This window comes from Melanerpes formicivorus, unplaced genomic scaffold (assembly GCF_026170545.1).
Source record: "Melanerpes formicivorus ecotype bairdi unplaced genomic scaffold, bMelFor1.0.p_v2 SCAF_3, whole genome shotgun sequence".
NCBI classification, from domain to species: Eukaryota; Metazoa; Chordata; class Aves; order Piciformes; family Picidae; genus Melanerpes; species Melanerpes formicivorus.
In genome coordinates this window covers 19,062,774-19,082,303 of record NW_027142355.1, presented here as the reverse complement: position 1 = coordinate 19,082,303, position 19,530 = coordinate 19,062,774, and the positions used below count along the sequence as shown (strand labels likewise).

The 19,530-nt window shown below is 43.1% G+C and overlaps 1 protein-coding gene across 2 annotated transcripts in view; it reads left to right on the top strand.

The window, feature by feature from the left end:
• Positions 1-19,530, top strand: part of ELAPOR2 (endosome-lysosome associated apoptosis and autophagy regulator family member 2) — a 109,367-nt gene that overhangs the window by 65,777 nt on the left and 24,060 nt on the right. For both annotated transcript variants that reach the window (XM_068167951.1, XM_068167944.1), the window contains exons 3-12: positions 116-311; positions 911-1,058; positions 3,413-3,499; positions 5,856-5,961; positions 8,592-8,744; positions 9,777-9,865; positions 14,025-14,205; positions 15,291-15,419; positions 16,372-16,462; positions 17,926-18,028. In XM_068167951.1, coding sequence (XP_068024052.1) covers positions 116-311; positions 911-1,058; positions 3,413-3,499; positions 5,856-5,961; positions 8,592-8,744; positions 9,777-9,865; positions 14,025-14,205; positions 15,291-15,419; positions 16,372-16,462; positions 17,926-18,028 — 1,283 coding nt within the window. The remainder of the gene's footprint in view (positions 1-115; positions 312-910; positions 1,059-3,412; positions 3,500-5,855; positions 5,962-8,591; positions 8,745-9,776; positions 9,866-14,024; positions 14,206-15,290; positions 15,420-16,371; positions 16,463-17,925; positions 18,029-19,530) is intronic.

The following is a 19,530-nucleotide window of genomic DNA, read 5'->3' as shown; positions in this document are numbered from 1 at the left end:
ACTGGGTTAATTCGTATTTGGTTCACTCTGAATTAATTAAGCAGCAAATAATTTAATGGAAATTAAATGGGGATTAATTTCTACATTCACATGTTGGAAATTATTGCCTCCCCAGCTTTCTCCTGTGCTTCTGGCGAGTACCTGGAGATGAAGAACCAGGCGTGCAGCAAATGTGCGGAGGGAACCTATTCACTGGGGAGTGGGATCAAGTTTGATGAATGGGATGAGCTGCCAGCGGGATTTTCCAACGTGGCAACTTTCATGGACACGGCGGTTGGCTCGTCTGAGAATAAAGCTGACAGCTGCAACAAGTAAGTTTTGTTTGCACCTGGGTTACACAGCCATGGGTAAACCTGAGCCAGCTCAGCAGCACAAAGCCAGCTTAATGACTTATCTAAGATCTTCAGAAGGTAATCAGCCCAACTAATGGCAAATGAGAGTGGCTGGGAAGTGAAATTTGTAACCCTCTTTTTGCTGTTGTCATCCTCAGGCTCATCACCAGCTAGTGAGCTTAAGACCGGCCTGGGGCTACTCTTATTTGTAACTGGAATTCTCCAGGTCTAGTAACTGTGTCTAGAACTTTCACAGCCTATTCAGTTATCCATGGTGGTTGCAGAAGGCTGTTCCTGAGTAATTGAATGTATGTTTGACCCACGGATAATGAACCTTTCCTGTGTAGGTTAGGACCTAAATTTCTAGTCCAGTATCTTTTTCTGTGCAGGTTTAGTGAAAAATATTATATTTACATGAAAAATAAATGGGAATCTAGTAATAAATTTATAAATTAACTGCAGTTACCTACTGTGGGATTCTGGGTTCTTTTTTAAGTACCATGTTTTTGTATAGTAGTGTAAGAAAAGTCTCCTGGTGTCTGATCTCAGCTGAGGCTTGTTTTGTTTATGTTCACCAGCTCTTCATGGACACCTCGAGGGAATTACATCGAGTCAAACAGGGATGATTGTACAGTTTCTCTCATCTACGCTGTGCACCTGAAGAAATCTGGCTCTGTCTTCTTTGAATATCAGTATATTGACAACAACATCTTCTTTGAATTTTTTGTAAGGCCTTTTATGTGGTGAATCCAACCTTAAATTGTAAGATTTCAATCCATACAAAGACCATCAGAAACAGCTTTTCTCTCCCTTTGCATTCCCCATTATCTCCATAGCTTATTATTATTGAACAAGATTAAAAAAAAAATCTTCTGCTCTTTCAGTTACTTATGCTGCCTTTTGGCATTTATTTAAGCTTCAAAACTTAGACTAAACTGATCCCATCTACCATGCAGTGGAAGTTTTCCATTAGGTATCATTATTGTTCCTCAGAGAGTTGTTAGCCATTGGAATGTGCTGTGTTGCCCAGGGAGGTGGTGGAATCCCCATCCCTGGAGGTGTTCAAGAGGGGAATGGACGTGGCACTTGGTGCCATGGTTTAGTCATGAGGTCTATGGTGACAGGTTGGACTTGATGATCTTTGAGGTCTCTTCCAACCTCGGTGATTCTGTGAAATGTTGGTGGTAGAAGCTTTGGTTCAGGGATGCTTGACTTGAAATGGCTTTGAAGGGATGTGATGTCTAAAAAGACTCATTCCAACAGAGACATCCAGAACATGAAGTGTTCCAAGGTGTTTGTATGTGAAAATCTTAGCTTCAGTTTTGAGTCAATTTGGGTCATAGCAACTAAGACAAAAAGAAAAGCAGAAGAAAAGACAAAAGGCTGATCCTTAAAAAAGCCCAAACAAAAACACAAACCACCCCACCCCCCAAAAAAAAAAAAAAAAAAAAAAAAAAAAAGAAAATAAAAGAAAATAAATATAAAGCCAGGACCAGCAATTCTCCAAAGAGATATAGGAGTACAAATTCCATAGGTATTAGAATCTGAGGACATATCTGCACTGTGAAATGGAGGATTTGGGGACCAGAAATAGGAGCAGCCTGGCTGGACTTGAACCATGCTGTACCTAAATAACTAAACCAATCTGATCAGCAGTGACCAGAATGTGAAAGGCAACCATGCTCTGCCCATATAGATGGATTGGTTAGGATCTAGTCAGCTGGGAGTTTGGGGTGTAGATGCCCCTGAGATGCTTTGGAAGATTCCACCAACACCTGCACTGCTTTTCTTGGCATGTTGTACCTGCCATTTGGAACAGAAAATAACATAATAGGAGAGCAGCTCAGAAGAGGAGATGACTGGAAATTTTCTCTCTCATCTGTTGCTACCTCACTATCTAGTGAGCTGTGTTTTTCCTCCAAAAACAGCTCATGTTATCGCACAGGAATGAGAAGCCTTAGCTGGTGTTGCTTGATGTTTCTTGAATATTGGAGAACAGGACAATGAATCCTTCTCCTCAGTAGAGATGGGGAAGGAGGACAAAAATAACTTCTTGCTGCTACATCTGTGCAATATATTGTTATTACACTTTAATAACAGACAGTGCAGATGATATTACTTAGTTATTTCAGTTTTATATTTGGCTCCTCTGCCTTCTTCACAGGGAGAAGGCAGGAAATAAGGTTTGTTGCTGTCAGATGAATATACCATGATTATGAATCCCAGCTCCTGTTGCGTGTCTGACTGATAATACTGGAAAAATTATGTAGTTTCTTTGAGCACTGGCTTTGCAAATAGCTTTTTGATTATTACTTTTATTGATATCCCACTCATTCCCCTCCTTACATTTATCATCCCCTCTTCAAGACGCAGTGAGTGATGCAGTCCTTTGTAGAAATGCCTGCGTAAGTATTTCCTAGTCAGCCTCAGTATTTCAGTGAAACCATGTTTAACACTTCTCCAAAAGTCCATTTTTCATCTTTATGCTTAAATGTATTTAATAATTACACCAGCTCTGCACAGTGGCATTTCAGTGACAGTGGTGTAATGAGCTGCACTGGATTTGGGAGAAGTAGAATCAGCATCACCTATCTGTCAGGGCAAACTCTCCATGGCATGTTGCCTCTCCCTTGATAATGTTACTCTTATTCCTAGTGAGGTCAGGTGGAAGAGAACCAAAGACTGCAGATATTTGTTGTAGAGAAGGCAGTTTGTTTTCTAGCTTTGGCCCATCCATTCTTAAAATCCCTCTCACTTAGGAACACATGGATTTTAGAGAATTGGATCTTGGAAAGCTCAGGAGAAGGAGCAGGCAGCCAAGGCAAGATGTTCAACATCCAAGCCTGACCACAGAGTAAGAGGACAAGGCTGAGATCTCCTCTTGCACTTTTTATTCCCCATTTGCATCAGAAAAGGAAAGAAACTGCTAGCAGGTTTTGAAAGTTGGGGGTTTTATTTTGCCAGAAGTAAGGCAGCTGTTGTCCTAATATCTAGGCAAAAGGAACCAAACAGAATGTCTTTCCCAGCCAGCAATGATTATACTGACTGAGAGATACACCTGATTGTGTTTTTATTAACAGATACAAAATGATCAATGCAAAGAGATGGAATCCACGGCAGACAAGTGGGTGAAGCTAACAGACAATGGAGAATGGGGCTCTCATTCTGTAAGTGTGCAAAAAAGTCTTTCATATATCTTTTTTTCCCATTTATAAATGTCTGTGATATCCTCTCAGCAGGCAGCAAATGGGTGCCAGAACCTGTGAATGCATTTGAAGCACAGCTTTCTTAGTACTGAGGGCACTGTGATCTCTAAAGGGATGATCCCAAAGAAAATCATAGAGACGCCAAGACTTTGTATTGATTTTTCTGGGCTTTAAATCAAGTGCTTTCTGAAGTTCAAGCAAATCCTCATGCCATGGTCACTCTGCATGATTGCAAAAGAAATCTTCTACAACAGTTATTTGTTCATGAGAACATGAGATCATTCCTTGTTGTTCAACAGAGCAGTGGGAGCCATGTGTGCATGTGGAGGCAGGCAGGACTCCTGTGTGTGCTGAAGAGCTGGTTTGCAACCCGCCTTCTGCTCCATAGTGACTTACCCAGTTGATAAACAAGCTGGCAGCACCAGGGTAGCTCCTACGGCATTGATATGAGTGTGTCCATATTGGGATAAGCATTGCTTTGGCTGGCTTGTGACCTAGCTGAGTTTGTTCAGTGCATAGACCATGGGTAGACCAACTCATTAGCTCATGGCCATGCCTGGCTTCCACTGTATCATTATACCCTAATTCCCAGAGACATTATGGCAAAGACCCACCATAGGCAACATTATGCCAGAAAAAAAGGGGCTTTTTATGGGCTTAGACAGCAGCACTGTGTCTGTTTTCCATGGACCGCTTACTTTTCTGGAGGAGAATTCATATTCCCAAGCCAGTGCCTGTTATCTCAGGTGCAAGCCCCATGTGAGTCGGTCACATTAGAAGGCAGAAGAGCTGGGTGAGGAGGGGTGAGTAACACAGACTGAGAGGTAGATCCAAGGCCAGGGCATCCACGTGGGGGAGCTGAGAGATGTAGACAATGTCTGCATGGAAGATGGGTGCAAGCTGAGATCATCATCTGGAATGTACAAATGTCTTCAATGACTATGAAGATTACTTGGATGCCTAGTTGAAATACAGACACACAAGTTAGGTGAGATGACCATTCTGTTTCTTCTCAAGGTACTCCAAATCCTCCAAATTTGTTGGCACTCCAAATCCTGCCATGGTGGCATTTTAAGGTCAGGTTTGCAGTTGTTTCAACATCTGCTTTCAGCATTCTGGTCCTGCTGCACCAGGGCTGATGTTGAGTATCTTCACATCATGCAACATGATGTTTGGTTCAGTATAGTCCCAATTCTGTTCTTACCTGTAATAAACCAACTTCCCTCTACTGCCCTGTATGATAGTTGTTTGGGGAGTGGGAGATAGAACATACTGTATTTCACTTTACTTGAATTTTTGGACTCTTTTTTCTGGGTAAAGAAAAAAATAATTGTTGTCCTTCCAGGTGTGTAAATTTCATTGTCCTGGACACTTATGCTGGTAGAGTTTATCCCTCTTTTTGTGTGAAAATATAGCACCTTCAGGCCAGTATCACTGTGTTGGCAGTAGATATTTTGTACTGGGCTAGCAGACGTGGTGCAGCATTGCAAGCCAGGCAGGGTCTTGATAAACTTGCTGTGTTTAGTGAATAGAGTGATAGTGTTACACAGGTGAGTTAAGGGCAGCAGGCACCAACACTGCTACCCCAAGAAGTGATCCTGCCTTCTTCCTGTTCCTTATCCCAGCTGTGGATCCCAACCACCTTTGCTGTGTTGGCACAGAGGTTATGTGGCTACTTGCTGAACCATGCCATGAAGACAAGTAGGTCAAGGCAGTTGGAAACTGGGTTGTTTTTTGCATCTCATCTCCTCTTTAGGGTCAGAAATGAGCAGGAGGGATGCTGCTGCTGGGGTCATTCATGGTTTGTGCCGAGCTTACTGATCACCTTATGTAGTGTTAGAAGCAGGCAGAGTCTGACCTTTTAAAGGCTATAAACAGAACTCACTTCTGAGCCTGGATTTTTTAACTCTGGGTCATGCTGGGTTTCTTTATAGAAATGTATTGCAAGGCTTTAAAAAAACAAACCGATTGACTATGTCTGAACACAGATCTAGAGATAGAAGCTCCTGAGTGCCAGGGGTAGATAGATAAAGGCAGGAACAGTTTTTTCCAGTTCTGCTTACAGCAAGGTCAGAAACAGCTCTTGGGTTTTTCTATAAAACTAGGGTGTTGAGAAGCTTTTTTATGAAGCATACTTTGGCACTCCTCAGAGATGTCTCTACAGCATCTACCTAGCTGTCTCCCCATTACTTCTTGACAGCTTGGGTAAAAGCAGGATTGATGCTAGGATGTAAGAAATCAGAGTAATGGAAATAAGAAATAAAACAACTTCATAGCGAGGTGCTATCTGCTAACTGTCATGCGTGTGTTGTTGCAGGTAACTCTGAAATCAGGCAGCAATATATTATACTGGAGAACAACAGGGATTCTCATGGGGTCCAAAGCAGTAAAACCAGTTCTGGTGAAAAACATCACCATTGAGGGTAAGTGATACTTGCTTTTTAGGTCTTATCTCACTTTTCCCTCCTGGTGTTTGGCAAGTGCCATTTCTATTGGTGTTTGTACAGCACTGAAGTGGCATTTTTCAGCCCCGTTGTTCACTGTGTCCTTCTGTGAAGCGTACAAACAGCAAAACTTCACGCTGTCAGAAAAAGGCTGAAAAATTAAAGTAGCTGGTAAATGGCGCCATCTACTGGTGAAGACTAGCTTAGCAAATAGAGGCCAAAAGGAATAAACAGGTTTTGTATTATGTAGAACAGGGAGACCATACTTATATAGAGTAAGCTATTCGACAGTAATAAATGGATATATACATCATTCACCTACGTTAGACAGTTCCAAGGCCTGGCTTGACAGACTGCTGGACCATCTCATTTAAATTATATTCTTACCCTGAAAGGTTGGACTTTGAGGTTCCTTCCATTCTGGTATTTTATGAATCTATGAATCATAACACTGACAAATACATTACCATTTAAATAATTTAATTAATCTGGGATTGCTCTTTTGGTGCTGTTCTAACTATAATCAAACTTGGAGTTACATATAAGTTCCTTACATGGGTCAGACTTGCACTGAGGAGCAAAGTTTAAAGGACAGCTAGAATGGTGGGCCTACCAGGAAGCTGTCCAAGCAACAAGAGACCTGGTTAGAATTAAATCTAGCCAGGGAAATCAAGGGGAATAGCTAAAGTTTCTACAGGTACATTAATAGCAAAAGGAAGACTAAGGAAGGTGTAAGTCCCCTCAGAAAGGAAACAGGAGAACTGGTGACAAGTGATGTGGAGAAGGCTGGGATTCTCAATGACTTCTTTACCTCAGTCTTAACTGGCAAGGACTCTGGCCCACACTCCTGAAATCACACAAGATAATGGCAGGGACTGGAAGAAGGAACTGCCCTTTGTGAGTGAAGATCAGGTTTGTGACCATCTGAAGAACCTGAAAGTGTTCAAGTCCATGGGACCCGATGGGATACACCTAGGGGTGCGGAGGCAACTGGTGGATGAGGTTGTTAAACTGCTCTCCATCATGTTCCAAAAGTCCTGGCGGTCTGGGGAAGTCCTCACTGACTGAAAAAGGGAAACATAACCCTCATTTTCAAACAGGGAAAGAAAGATGCTCCAGGGAACTATAGGCCAGTCAGTCTCACCTCTGTGCCCAGTAAGATTAGGGAACAGATCCTCCTGGAGGCATGAATAAATGACTGGGTACAATCAGCACAGCTTTGCCAAAGGCAAATCTTGCCTGACAAACCTGGTGGCCTTCTATGACAAGGTCACAACATCAATAGACACGGGGAGAGCAATCAATAGTATTTATTTGGACCTGAGCAAAGCATTTTACACTGTCCTATACCACATCCTGTTCTCCAAGATGGTGCAGTAAGGGTTTGATGGATGGACCATTCAGTGGATAAAGAACTGGCTTGATGGCTGCACCCAAAGAGTGGCTGTCAATGGATCCATGTCCAAGTGGAGTCCCTCAGGGATCAGTCCTGGGACCAGTCTTGTTTAACATCTCTGTCAGCAACATGGACAGCAGCATTGAGTACACCCTCAGCAGGTTTGCTGATGACACCAAGCTGTGTGGTGCAGCAGATACACTGGAGGGAAGGGATCCATCCAGAGGGACCTTGACAGGCTGGAGAGGTGGGCCCATGCCAACTTCATGAGGTTCAGCATGACCAAGTGCAGGGTCCTGCATCTAGGTCGAAGCAATCCCAGCCACCAGTATAGGCTGGGCATTGTTTGGCCTGAGAGCAGCCCTGAAGAAAAGGACTTGGGGGTGCTGGTGGATAAGAAGCTTAACATGAGCCACGAGTGCGCACTTGCAGCCCAGAAAGCCATTCAGATCCTGGGCTGCATCAAGACAAGCGTAGCCAGCACGTCAAGGGAGGCAATTCTCCCCCTCTACTCTGCTCTGGTGAGACCCCACCTGGAGTACTGCATCCAGTTCTGGAGCCCCTATTACAGGAAGGATCTTGATGTGCTGGAGTGTGTCCAGACAAGGGTCCGTGAGGATGATCAGAGGGCTGGAGCACCTCTCCAATGAGGACAGGCTGAGAGAGTTGGATTTGTTCAGTTTGAAGAGAAGGCTCCAATGACACCTTATTGTGGCCTTCCAGTATCTGAAGGGGGCCTACAAGAAAGATAGTGAGGGGCTTTTTTAGGGTGTCAGGTAGTGATAGGACTAGGTGGAATGGATCCAAGCTAGAGGAGGGGAGATTCAGATTAAATGTCAGGAAGATGTCCTTCACCATGAGAGTCGTGAGACACTGGAACAGGTTGCCCAGGGAGGTGGTAGAAGCCCCATCCCTGGAGGTTTTTAAGACCAGGCTGGATGTGGCTCTGGGCAACCTGGTCTAATATGAGGAGTCCCTGCCCATGGCAGGGGGGTTGGAACTAGATGATCCTTGAGGTCCCTTCCAACCGTGACTATTGTGTGACCTAAATTAGGAGTCAGCACAGCCAAAAGTGTCTGAAGTGAGTGGTGAGAGTTTGTGAATTTTAAGTGGTGTTATGCAGCTGGCTTGCTTTCCCCCAGAAGCAAGTAAACAGTAGTTATGGAGCATAACTCCCTGTATTTCAGTGCTTTACCTGTAATTTACCTTACAGGAGTTGCATATACATCTGAATGCTTCGCATGTAAGCCTGGTACCTTCAGTGACAAACCAGGTTCATCTGGCTGCCAGGTGTGTCCAAGAAATACTTATTCTGAGAAAGGAGCAAAGGAGTGCATCAAGTGTAAAGAAGAAATGTATTATGCAGGTACTGAAATCAAATTAAGGAAAACTAGGAGGGTCTGACTATGTAAGGTCATAAGATATTTCTGTGGGCAGATGTGAGAATGGTTTTATCCAACAAGGAAGTTTAGCCTATGGTTGATATCAAAGAGAGAAATGAATGCAGGACTTATCAAAGGCTGCAGAGGGCACATACATCCATAATGGGCCATGGTTGATCTTGGGTAAAGTAATCTGTGCTAACATGAAGGGATGAAGATGGTTATGACCTCAAAGGGATCAGTTCTTCTGCAGGATTATAACAGTTGTGCTGTGCCCTCTCGTGGTAATTTGTGTTATCAGTTGGTAATGAATTGGCCTCATCACTGCCTTCAGATTTATCATGTTTGGAGGAATTTCTTTTCCAAATGCTCACCTGACCTGTCCCTGCCTCCCGTGTCACAGGAAGATGTGATGATCTAATTGCAGACTCTAGTCTCCAAAGCCTGCATTCCTCTCTGTCATTAGCTGTGATCATCAAATAACTGGCACAATCCATTCTTCATAGTCAAAACATTTTCAGTGTTCTTCCTTGTAGTCATTTGATAAGAAAGCGTCTGCTATCACAGATTACTGCAAATGCCTGGGAACTTGTGCCTGTGTTTATTAAATGGAAATTTCAGACAAATATCTGGGTAGATGAAAAATGGGGTCAGTGTTTGTAAGGAAGTTTGTATTAGGTTAGATTATTTTTGCTCCTTATCAAGTGAGAACACATTCCTATGCTTGGCAAACTACCCGAGTTACTAGCTGAAAGTGAAGGGGTGGGGTGAGGGTTTTGGGTGACTCCTTGATTATACTGAATCAATGAATTTCAATGTGACAGTACAGGCATATCTGGTATTTACCCTGTTCCCATACTTCAGTTCAGGGGAAGGTTCTTTTACACTCCATTAAAAGTTTGCTTTTTCATTTTTTTGTTTGCATTTTTCTGCTGACTTTGATCTCCAGATTTTCATCTTGTTTCCAGGGACCAGTTGGCTACTTTACTGTCCTGTTCTTCACCCTTTCTTTTTAGATGAGGGATCCAGTGCATGTATAAACCGTCCTCCATGCACAAACAAAGACTTTTTCCAGATCCATACCCCATGTGATAAGGAAGGAAAAGTAAGTAGAAGGCATTATATTATTTTTAAGCTCATTGAACTTACTGGTTTGTCAACAAGTCAGGGTTTCTAGGAAAGTCTTTCACAATTGCTTCCCCAATTTTGCATCGAACATTGAATCTCTGAGGCTTTGTGCTTGTGCTGCAGCTGCCTTCTCTCCAGCATTTATCTGTCTGTAAAAATCTGTCTGTCATAGGTCTGCTTAAGGAATGTGTCATTGTGAAATACTAAGCTCCTTGCACTTGTGCTTAGCATGACTGGGCCACTGGTCCTACCTTCATGCTCATAAAAAGACAGAGTTGGAACACAGGATGAAATACTGCCACAGAATAAACCCTGTTGTTTTTGGTTAGCAATCTTCCCTGGTATACTTTTGGCTTGCAGCAACTTGCTCTGTCCCAGGAGTACCCAGGTATAATTGAGGTGCTACTATGGCACAGGAGCGTTGGAGATGACTCTTATCTCTTTCAGGGAGGAGTATTGGGCTGAATAGGTTGACATGTATCATGTCAGTTAGTTTTCCTATCAAACAAGAGCCTGCAATCTCTTGAAACAATGGCATACACATAGCTAAGCAGAGTTTAGCTGCTAATGCTTCAAAACACCTGGACTCTCAGACGATTATTTCACCCAGAGAACTTAGATCTATTGGATCTCTCATAGAGGTACCTGCTGGTGGAGCAGGCTGGTGTTGGAGCTCTCCTGCTGTTTGTCCCAGCAGTGAAGTGGGAGTTTTGGTGGGATTCTGAGAAGACACTCCTATTTATTTGAATATGGAGTCCACAGAGTGGTGGATGTGTGTTCAGGTCTCTCTTTTCTTTTTTTTTTCTTTCTATTTTTTTCCTTTTCGATATCTCTTAGATCCAAATAGGCTGGCAAGTAGTCAAAATCCATAGCACCTGTAGGTTGCTAGCCTAATATTTGCTGACAGGATGGAGTATTTTAGAGCCTCCTTGCCAGCCAGTTCTAAAATGAACCTGAGAGTTTGTTTGCTTTAATAAGGAAACATCAGTGAATTTAGCTCCAGACATGGCAGGCTTTGCAACCTGGTCTTGACTTACTGATTCTTGCTCTGTTAACCGCCTGTTATGACTTGACGAATAAGCAGCAGTGTTCACTGCCACACCCCTGGTACGGCTTTAATTGCAACCTCCTGCTGATCACCTTGTCACTGCTCTGTGCAAGTCAAGGCTCCCTGGCATTGAATAGGCTCTCACTGCTGACCTTCTTTCTGCCTCCTCTATGGCCTTTACCTTTATTGATGGGCATCATCAGAAATCAAAGCAGGTCTTTCTGCAGGCACCCTTCATCTTCCAGTTACGACACACAGGTTCAGACTGCTTTCACCATTTAGTGCTCTCAATCTCTGGAAGTTTGCCCAGGCTTACTGTACTCCCCAGCTGTGTCTCCATGTGATTCATCTCAAGGAGAGGGCCTGACGCTCCAGGCCATCTTCAGGTTGAACAGTGGCTGTAAAGCACTAGCCTAAAGGTCTATTGATCCATGGGTTAATAAAATCAGCCTTTTTTTTTTTTCACTGCTGTCTCCCTCCTGCTGTCCCCACTCCTTGTGTAGAATAGACTTCAGGAGATTTAAGCACTCCTACTGAGTTTTCACCTTCCAACTGCTGTAAAAATCTCAGATTATTTCAACCTCAGTCTTAAAAACCCTCACCTGTGTAACTGTGGGCACTTGACCCTTCTCCCTCTGCTCAGACACAGTCAGGTTAGCATGGACACTGTGTCTGAGATCCAGGCAACCACACAGGCACTTTGGCACCTCCTGACCCCTTTTATTTTAAATGCTGGGCTCCCTGATGCTGCTGAAGTGTTTCTGGAGCAATACAGACACAATGAAGGTCTAAGTGTTGAGGAAAAGCAAGGGCAGACTAATCCATAAGGAACAGATGCCACAAGGACAGCAGGAACAGTCCCATGGTACCTGAGCAAAGCAAACAAAACAGAGCCAGCATCACTGGCCAGACTAAGCTGAGGTTGCCAGACAAGTCCATAAAGATGAAGCAGTGTCAAGCTGGGACATCAGGTCCATGAATCAGTCAGGATGGGGATCAACAAGGGTACAGAACCTGGCACAAGTATGTCTATAAGACCATGCAGGCAGGGACAAGGTCAAGAGCCTCAGCTTAATTGCAGCTCCCAGGAGCCAGAGCCTACAGTGAGGATTTTTACAGCTTTTTTAAAAAACAGTTTCAAATATAATCAATACTTCTTGCTCTGTGTTGTCAGAAAGCTAACCTTGAGTGCAAGTGCAACACCCAAGAGGACAAGTGCATGTACTCAGTCCAGGATCAGATTCAGAAGGTGAAATCTTTGAGCTTCTGAATGAATTAAGGAAAAAAAAAGAGGGTGTATCATCTTTGGAAAAAAGGAGAAGTAACCCAGGAAATATTTAAGGATGTTGCTAGGTCATGTAAGAAAAAATTTAGAGAGGCAAATGCCCATTTAGAGCTTAAACTGGCCACTGCTGTGAAGGACAACAAAAAATGCTTTTATAAATATAGTAATGGCAAAAGGAGGGCAAGGATCATCTCCACTCCTTAGTGGACATGGAGGGGAATACTGTTACAAAAGATGAGGAAAAGGCAGAGGTACTTAGCACCTTCTTTGCCTCAATTTTTAATAGCAGGACAGGTTGTCTTCCAACTGGCCTCCTGAGCTGGCAGGTGGAGTCAGGGAGCAGTATAGATTCCCTGTGATCCAGGAGGAAGCAGTTAGAGACCTGCTCAGCCGCTTGGATCCCAGCAAGTCCATGGGACCAGATGGGATCCATCCTAGAGTGCTGAGAGAGCTGGCAGATGAGCTGGCCAAGCTGATCTCCATCATTTTTCAGCAGTCCTGGCTCACTGGAGAGGTCCCAGATGACTGGAAGCTGGCCAACGTGATGCCCATCTACAAGAAGGAGGAACCAGAGAATTCCAGGCCTGTCAGCCTGACCTCAGTGCCAGGCAAGATTATGGAACAGGTCATCTTGAGTGCAATCACACAACACTTACAGGACAGCCAAGGGATCAGGCTCAGCCTGGTATGTGCTGTTCCTAACTCATACAAAGGAAAAGACTCTTGAACAGTTTCACAGGGCACATTTGGAGCTAGCAAAGGAAACTGCAGATGAATGGAAGTCACTTCTGATGGTTTTGTTTGCCATCTCTGAGATTAAGGATCAAGTATGGCTGTGCTGCAGAGCTCAGGGCTGGCCTTCGGGGGACACAGCTTGCTAGAGCCATCCTAGGCCTCTCCTCCTTGCCTTCTCTCCATCAAGCTATGACCCATCAGTTAACACAAGTATGCTTCCTGGGTTTAGTAAGTGTCAGATTCACTTCTCACCTGGACACTGCTTGTGAGTTCTTCTCTGCCAGGTCCCTCCTGCTTGGTTATATCTTTGCTGCTGAGCTCAGTACCTGTGCTTCTGGCCTGAAGGATCCTTGATGGCACTGCTGAGACCATAAGGTGGAAGTACCCAGAAGGGCAGCTATGGCCAGGTTAAAGTCTTACCAGTTGAGTTTCTCAGCTTCACGAGTGATGCATCTCACCTACGCCTCTTTCTGAACACAGAAATTCATGTTAGGGTTCATAAAATGCTCCTTATGTGATGTGGAGGGACTGGAGGGGGATTGGGAGAGCTCCTGTGTGGCTTTGGCATTTGCTGAGTGGGTGAAAATGGCTGGAGAGAAGTTGAGGACTTTTTAAAGAACAGGCAAGTATGGAGAAAGAAGCAAAACTTGTGGTGTTCTTTGCTAGCAGCTGCCTTCCCAATAATGGGATTTTATAATGCAGAAGTTATATTTTGGGTTACTGTGGTTACAATGCAGAGATTGCTTATGCAGTTGTTACAATTATTTATCTACAGTCCCCAGAAACATTTTCATGGGAAAATTCACTACAGAAATTGGAATGAACAGTAGTAATTTCTTTAAGCCTCACATTTTCACTTTGCTCTTAAGGTCTTATACCTTGGAATTGCCTGTGAACCCAGTCACTTCTGTTTCCCTTCTCCACCCTTCCCATACTGTCCTGAATGTGTGAGGCCTGGTTTTGGCCTGACATAATACCCTAATTTCATCCACAAAGGAGACCTTGATTGGTGCATCTAGTCCTAAAGTTTCACAACAACATTGTTCATTGATCGTTGTCTTCTTCCAGACACAGATCATGTACAAATGGATTGAACCTAAGATCTGCAGAGAGGATCTTCCTGGTGCATTGACCCTACCTCCTTCTGGAGAAAGGAAGGATTGTCCACCCTGCAATCCTGGCTTTTACAACAATGCCTCATCTTCCTGTACTCCTTGCCCACCAGGCACATTTTCTGATGGGACTCAGGGTAGGTTTCTACAGAAAAACCCTGCTTGTGTCCCCAGAAGCAGTTGTCTACTTGTATATGACTTAATTTAATGACTCATCATCATAAGCCAGAATTCATTTTTCATAAAATACATATTAAATAACATTGGAGACAGGGAGCTGGATATCTGTTTTCTCTCTGAAGTCCTTCCTCATCAGGGATTTCTGCTCTAAGTTGACATCCTGTGTTCCAGATGGATTTGTTTGTTGATATAAGCATCCTAAGGGTTATTTTAAGAGATTCTGAGAAGGGAAAAAGGAGTTTCACAGTCAGTAATTCCTTCTCACCCTTTCTTCTGTCCATACCAAGTTCTTCCTTGTGACAATATAATTTTAAGCATTGTAAGATGAGTACTCAGCCTGCGCTGTCTAGGCTAATCTCTGGCTTGTTGATTCTGAGATGTATTGACCTAGTGGTCACCTACAACATCTTGTGGGAACTCATAGTTTCATAGTTTCATAGTTTCATTCAGGGTTGGAAGGGACCACAAGGATCATCTAGTTCCAACCCCCCTGCCATGGGCAGGGACACCCCACACTAGATCAGGCTGGACAGAGCCTCATCCAGCCTGCTCCTAAACACCCCCAGGGACGGGGCCTCGACCACCTCCCTGGACAACCCATTCCAGGGTTTCACCACTCTCATGGTGAAGAGCCTTCTCCTCACATCTAGCCTGAATCTCCCCACCTCCAGCTTCATTCCATTCCCCCTAGTCCTATCACTACCTGAGATCCTGAGAAGTCCTTCCCCAGCCTTCCTGTAGGCCCCCTTCAGATACTGGAAGGCCATGTTTAGCAGTGTGATCAAACCTTCATGGAAAGCCATTAGAAAGGAAGTGTGGCTTGGAGGATAAATTGCCTATTATTTACCATGAGGTTACGTTCTGCAGTTTGTAAAATGCTGGTCTTGGTTCCACTCTTCTGGTCTTGATAACTCTTTCATGACTTAATTATAAAGAAATAAATTATTTTCTTTGCTCATTACTTGCCTCAGTGTTCTTTAAAACACTGTTTGAGATGTTCCGTGGCTGCATGATTTTTGTTTCCTTCCCTCTTGCCTTGTAGAATGCAAAGCCTGTCCTGCTGGGACTGAACCAGCTCTTGGGTTTGAATATAAGTGGTGGAACATCCTGCCAGCCAACATGAAGACATCTTGCTTTAACGTTGGCAACTCCAAGTGCGATGGGATGAATGGTGAGCCAAACTCCCAGTGTTGTTATGTGCCTGTCTTTTTCTGGTGCTGACCACAGCTGTAGTGGAGTGCCCATCAAAATGAGTATGTGCTTGGTTGTATGAGTCACAATATAGTTTCTTCCTCTTTTATTAGTTGCACCAGGCTTGAGATTCACTGTAGGATGCAGTGTCATGATATCATAAAGAAGAAACAGAAAATGTCTTGTGTACTAGAAGAGTGCAGGAGCTGCAGCCCAGGTGAAGTTCCCTCAGTTAAGCACCTATTTCACCATAGATTGTGGCATATGAGTATCCCCACTGAAAAAACAGAACAAAATAAAAACCAACACAACACAATTAAGTGACTTCTCTCTAGTTTATCTCCTTTCATGTTTTGTAATGACTGTGGTCCTTGAAGTCACACATAACTCTTCTGGAAAGCTTAATTAAAATCTGTCATTTCATTCATTTAGCACTCAGAGCTTTCTCTCTGCATGTGTGCTGGGACTGCAGTAGAGAGCAGTCACAGCTCACTGGTGAAAATGATCCTGTTCAGGACTTCTCCCATCTCCAGCCTTCTTTGAATGATTGTCCTCAGTCTGATCGGCCCTGTTGAGCTGATGTAACTCAAGCTTTGAATTATGCATGTTGAGCAGAGGGACACTGGAGTATATGAATAACACTTAACACATAGATTCATTTGATTCATCTGTTTTAAGGCTAGAACAGATGAGATGGATCATCCCCCTTGAGCAGTGCAGCAGAGGTCAGGGAATTTCAATTGCTTTGCTGATTTCAAGGTGACATTTGCCTATAAAATCTGCAGTTCATACAATTACTGGAATTATTCATTCAAAAGCTTAAGTACTGAATTACTTAAAAAAGTATGGTAATGTAGAATAATTTTTTGCCATATGACCCAGAAACCATCCATTTATTGATTTTTTTTTTATGTTTTTTCGGTCATGTGAAGGCTGGGAGGTAGCTGGTGATCACATCCAGAGTGGGGCAGGAGGCTCTGACAATGACTATCTTATCTTGAACCTGCACATCCCAGGATTTAAGTAAGGAACAGGATTTTATTTTATTTTTTTCATCTATTTCCCTTTTTCCCCTGTGTCTTACACCTATTTCGTGCTACCCTTTCTACAATATGAGGTTTCCCTTCAGAAATGCAATGATGTTATGAATGAGAGACAGGAGGAACGTTTGATTTTATTTTTATGTCCCAATCAGCCCATTGCAGCAGACAGTTCTGTAAGACCTTGGGTTTTAGCAGTTTTTTTCTGCAGCCTGAGATTTCATCTGGTTAGATGTGTGGAAACTGAGAAAAAAGATTTCTATTCCTCTGTTTCTGAATTATCCCAACATAACCATCTATACTTTCTGTGGAGTGGATACTCCTGCCTGCCCTGAAAGTATTTTGCAGAAACCCAAGTGTGCTGTGACCCCAGGCAGCCTGCACAGTTTACAGAGTCACAAAATGAACCAGGTTGGAAAAGACCTTTGAGGTCATTGTGGCCAACCTATCGTCCAACACTATATAATCAATTAAACCATGGTTTGTGCTTCATCTTGAGATGAAGAGACACAGGCACTACAGGAGAACAGGACATCCCACCTCTCCAGGACGCTCAGACAGGATGAAATAGCTGCTTGAGGCTGTGTCAAAAACGTGAGCTTAGACTTTTAACTCAGACCAAGTGCCAAATACTGTGACAGGAAAAATTAACCTCACCTTCCATTTGCTATGTCTGAGTGGAGAGGGTTGTGGCTTCTTACAACTAATGTACAAACCCTAATTTTTCAATTAATCAATCAGTCATAGAGTGAATTGCAGAATACCAGGTTGGAGGGAACCTCAAAGATCATCTAGCCCAAAACATTCTTGGGAAAAACGTAGTCTAGATAAGATGGCCCAGCACCCTGTCCAGCTGAGTATTAAAAGTGTTCAGTGTTGAGGACATCACTGCTTCCTGGGTGAGATTGTTCCAGTGGCTGATTGTTCTCATTGTGGAAACCTTTCATCTTGTGTTTAACCAGACAGTATGGGCAACAGCAAGTAAATTAAAGAGAAGCAAGAAACATATCCATGGAAAAGCTTGTACTGTTCAGTACTTTTCAGGAGAGCGCCCTGAATACTTCTGATTTGCATGAAACTCTTGAAAACATCTGTCACCAGGGGGGACTCAAGCAATTAAATTGGTGTAAATCTCTTAAAACATGTAATGCATTTAAGCCATAAGATTCCATACCAATATGGTCAAATGTGAGTGTTGATTATAAGGAGGGAACTTTACCATAAAGAATAATAACATAAATTTATAAAACCCAAACAAATAGACAAAAAAACCCTGCTGCACCTGATACCCAGTGCAGAGACCCTGTGCAAACTCTTCTGCAAGAGTAGGTTTTATGTGACAGGACTTCGATAGTTTCCTCATTGTACAAAAAACAATTTAAATGATTGACTGCTGCCTGTCTGGAGAGCACCTTGTAAATGTTTTGTTCTTTCTCTGTTAAACAGACCTCCAACATCAGTGACAGGAGCAACTGGGTCAGAACTAGGACGGATTACTTTTATTTTTGAGACCATCTGTTCAGCAGATTGTGTGCTGTACTTTATGGCAGTAAGTGAGACCTCTCTCTCTGTGCCTGAGGACTGTGCCTGCTATTCCACATGTCACTCTAATATCTCTACATAGGTGTGATTAGTAGCACTTGGTTTATGATGACTAAGATTAAGTATGGTATGAGTTTAATATATGCAATGATCTTGCAGGAAGGATTTAATGAATGATACAGCAAAATTCCTCCACCACATAAGTTGTGAACCATTCCTGGGTATCACTTTATTTTAGAAGAAATCACTGGACACCAAAGCACCAAATTTTCCCTTCTTAATCCAACTGATAAAATTCTCAGTATCTCTTGTGCAGTCAAGTTAGCCTCCAGAAGTTTTAGTTACAAGTGAAGATGTGAGATGGAGGGATGGGAAATGGGAAAATTTAGAAATTTAGATTTGATCCTGTCAGTGACCTGGAGGATCAGCAGGGCAGTAGACACATGTTTATTTGTGAAAGCAAAGTGCCCTGTGTTTTACTTTCCTCCTCTGCTTATTGAAAGACCATCAGTTGAGGAATGTAACTAGATCTGCAGTGGCTCCCTGACCATTTCTCTGCCTGCAAAAGGAAATTGATCCTATTCTGTATTTACTGGTACTCTAGAGGAACATGATCCTAATTTAAAGATAATTAATTAGATGGCAATTTAAAAGGAATCTGCCTTTAGAGGTTATTGAAAGGAGTCTGTTTTAAAGGAAAAGTATTTTTCACTGGAACATTTACAGCTGATGGAGAATAAGAAAGAGAAATTTTGGTTAGATTCAACAGGTTTTCCTTGTGTAAACTTTGATGCTGTCTTACTGGCCTCAGTTCTGTTTCACACCAACAAAGCAGGCATCCAAAGATGGTGGAAACTTACAATTTTTACTTTGAATTTGGCTTTCCCCTTTCTGTGCTCTGACACCTGCATGTTTTATACATGAACAGAATTTCAAGTCTAAAAGTAAAACTGTGCTTGAACCCATCCTTATTACAGTTATAAACTCCTGCTTTGGGACTTTGAACTTAACTGTTGTGTGAACTAGAGCATCTTTTGGAACAGAATCTTAAAATCATAGAATGGTCTAGGTTGGGAGGTACCTTTGAGATTATCTACTCCAACCTCCTTGCCATGGGCAGGAATGCCTTTCAACTAGACTTGGCTGCTTGGACTTGTCCAACCTGGCCTTGAGCAACCCCAGGGAGGAAGCATTCACAACCTCTCTGGGCAGCCTATTCCAGAGTCCCACCACCCTTGTAATGAAGAACTTCTTCCTAGGACCCAGTCTGAACTTGCTCTCTCTCAACTTCAAACCATTCCTCTGTCGCCTTGCTAGACTCACTTACAGAAATGTCCCTCTCCAGCCTTCCTGTGGCTTCTCTTCAGATATTGAACAACCCCAGCTCCCTCAGCTTATTCTCATAACGGAGGTGTTCTAGCCCTTGCATCATCTTTGTGGCCCTCCTCTGGACTCGCTCTAACAGCTCTGAGTCCTCCTTATGATGGGGACACCAGAACTGGATGCAGT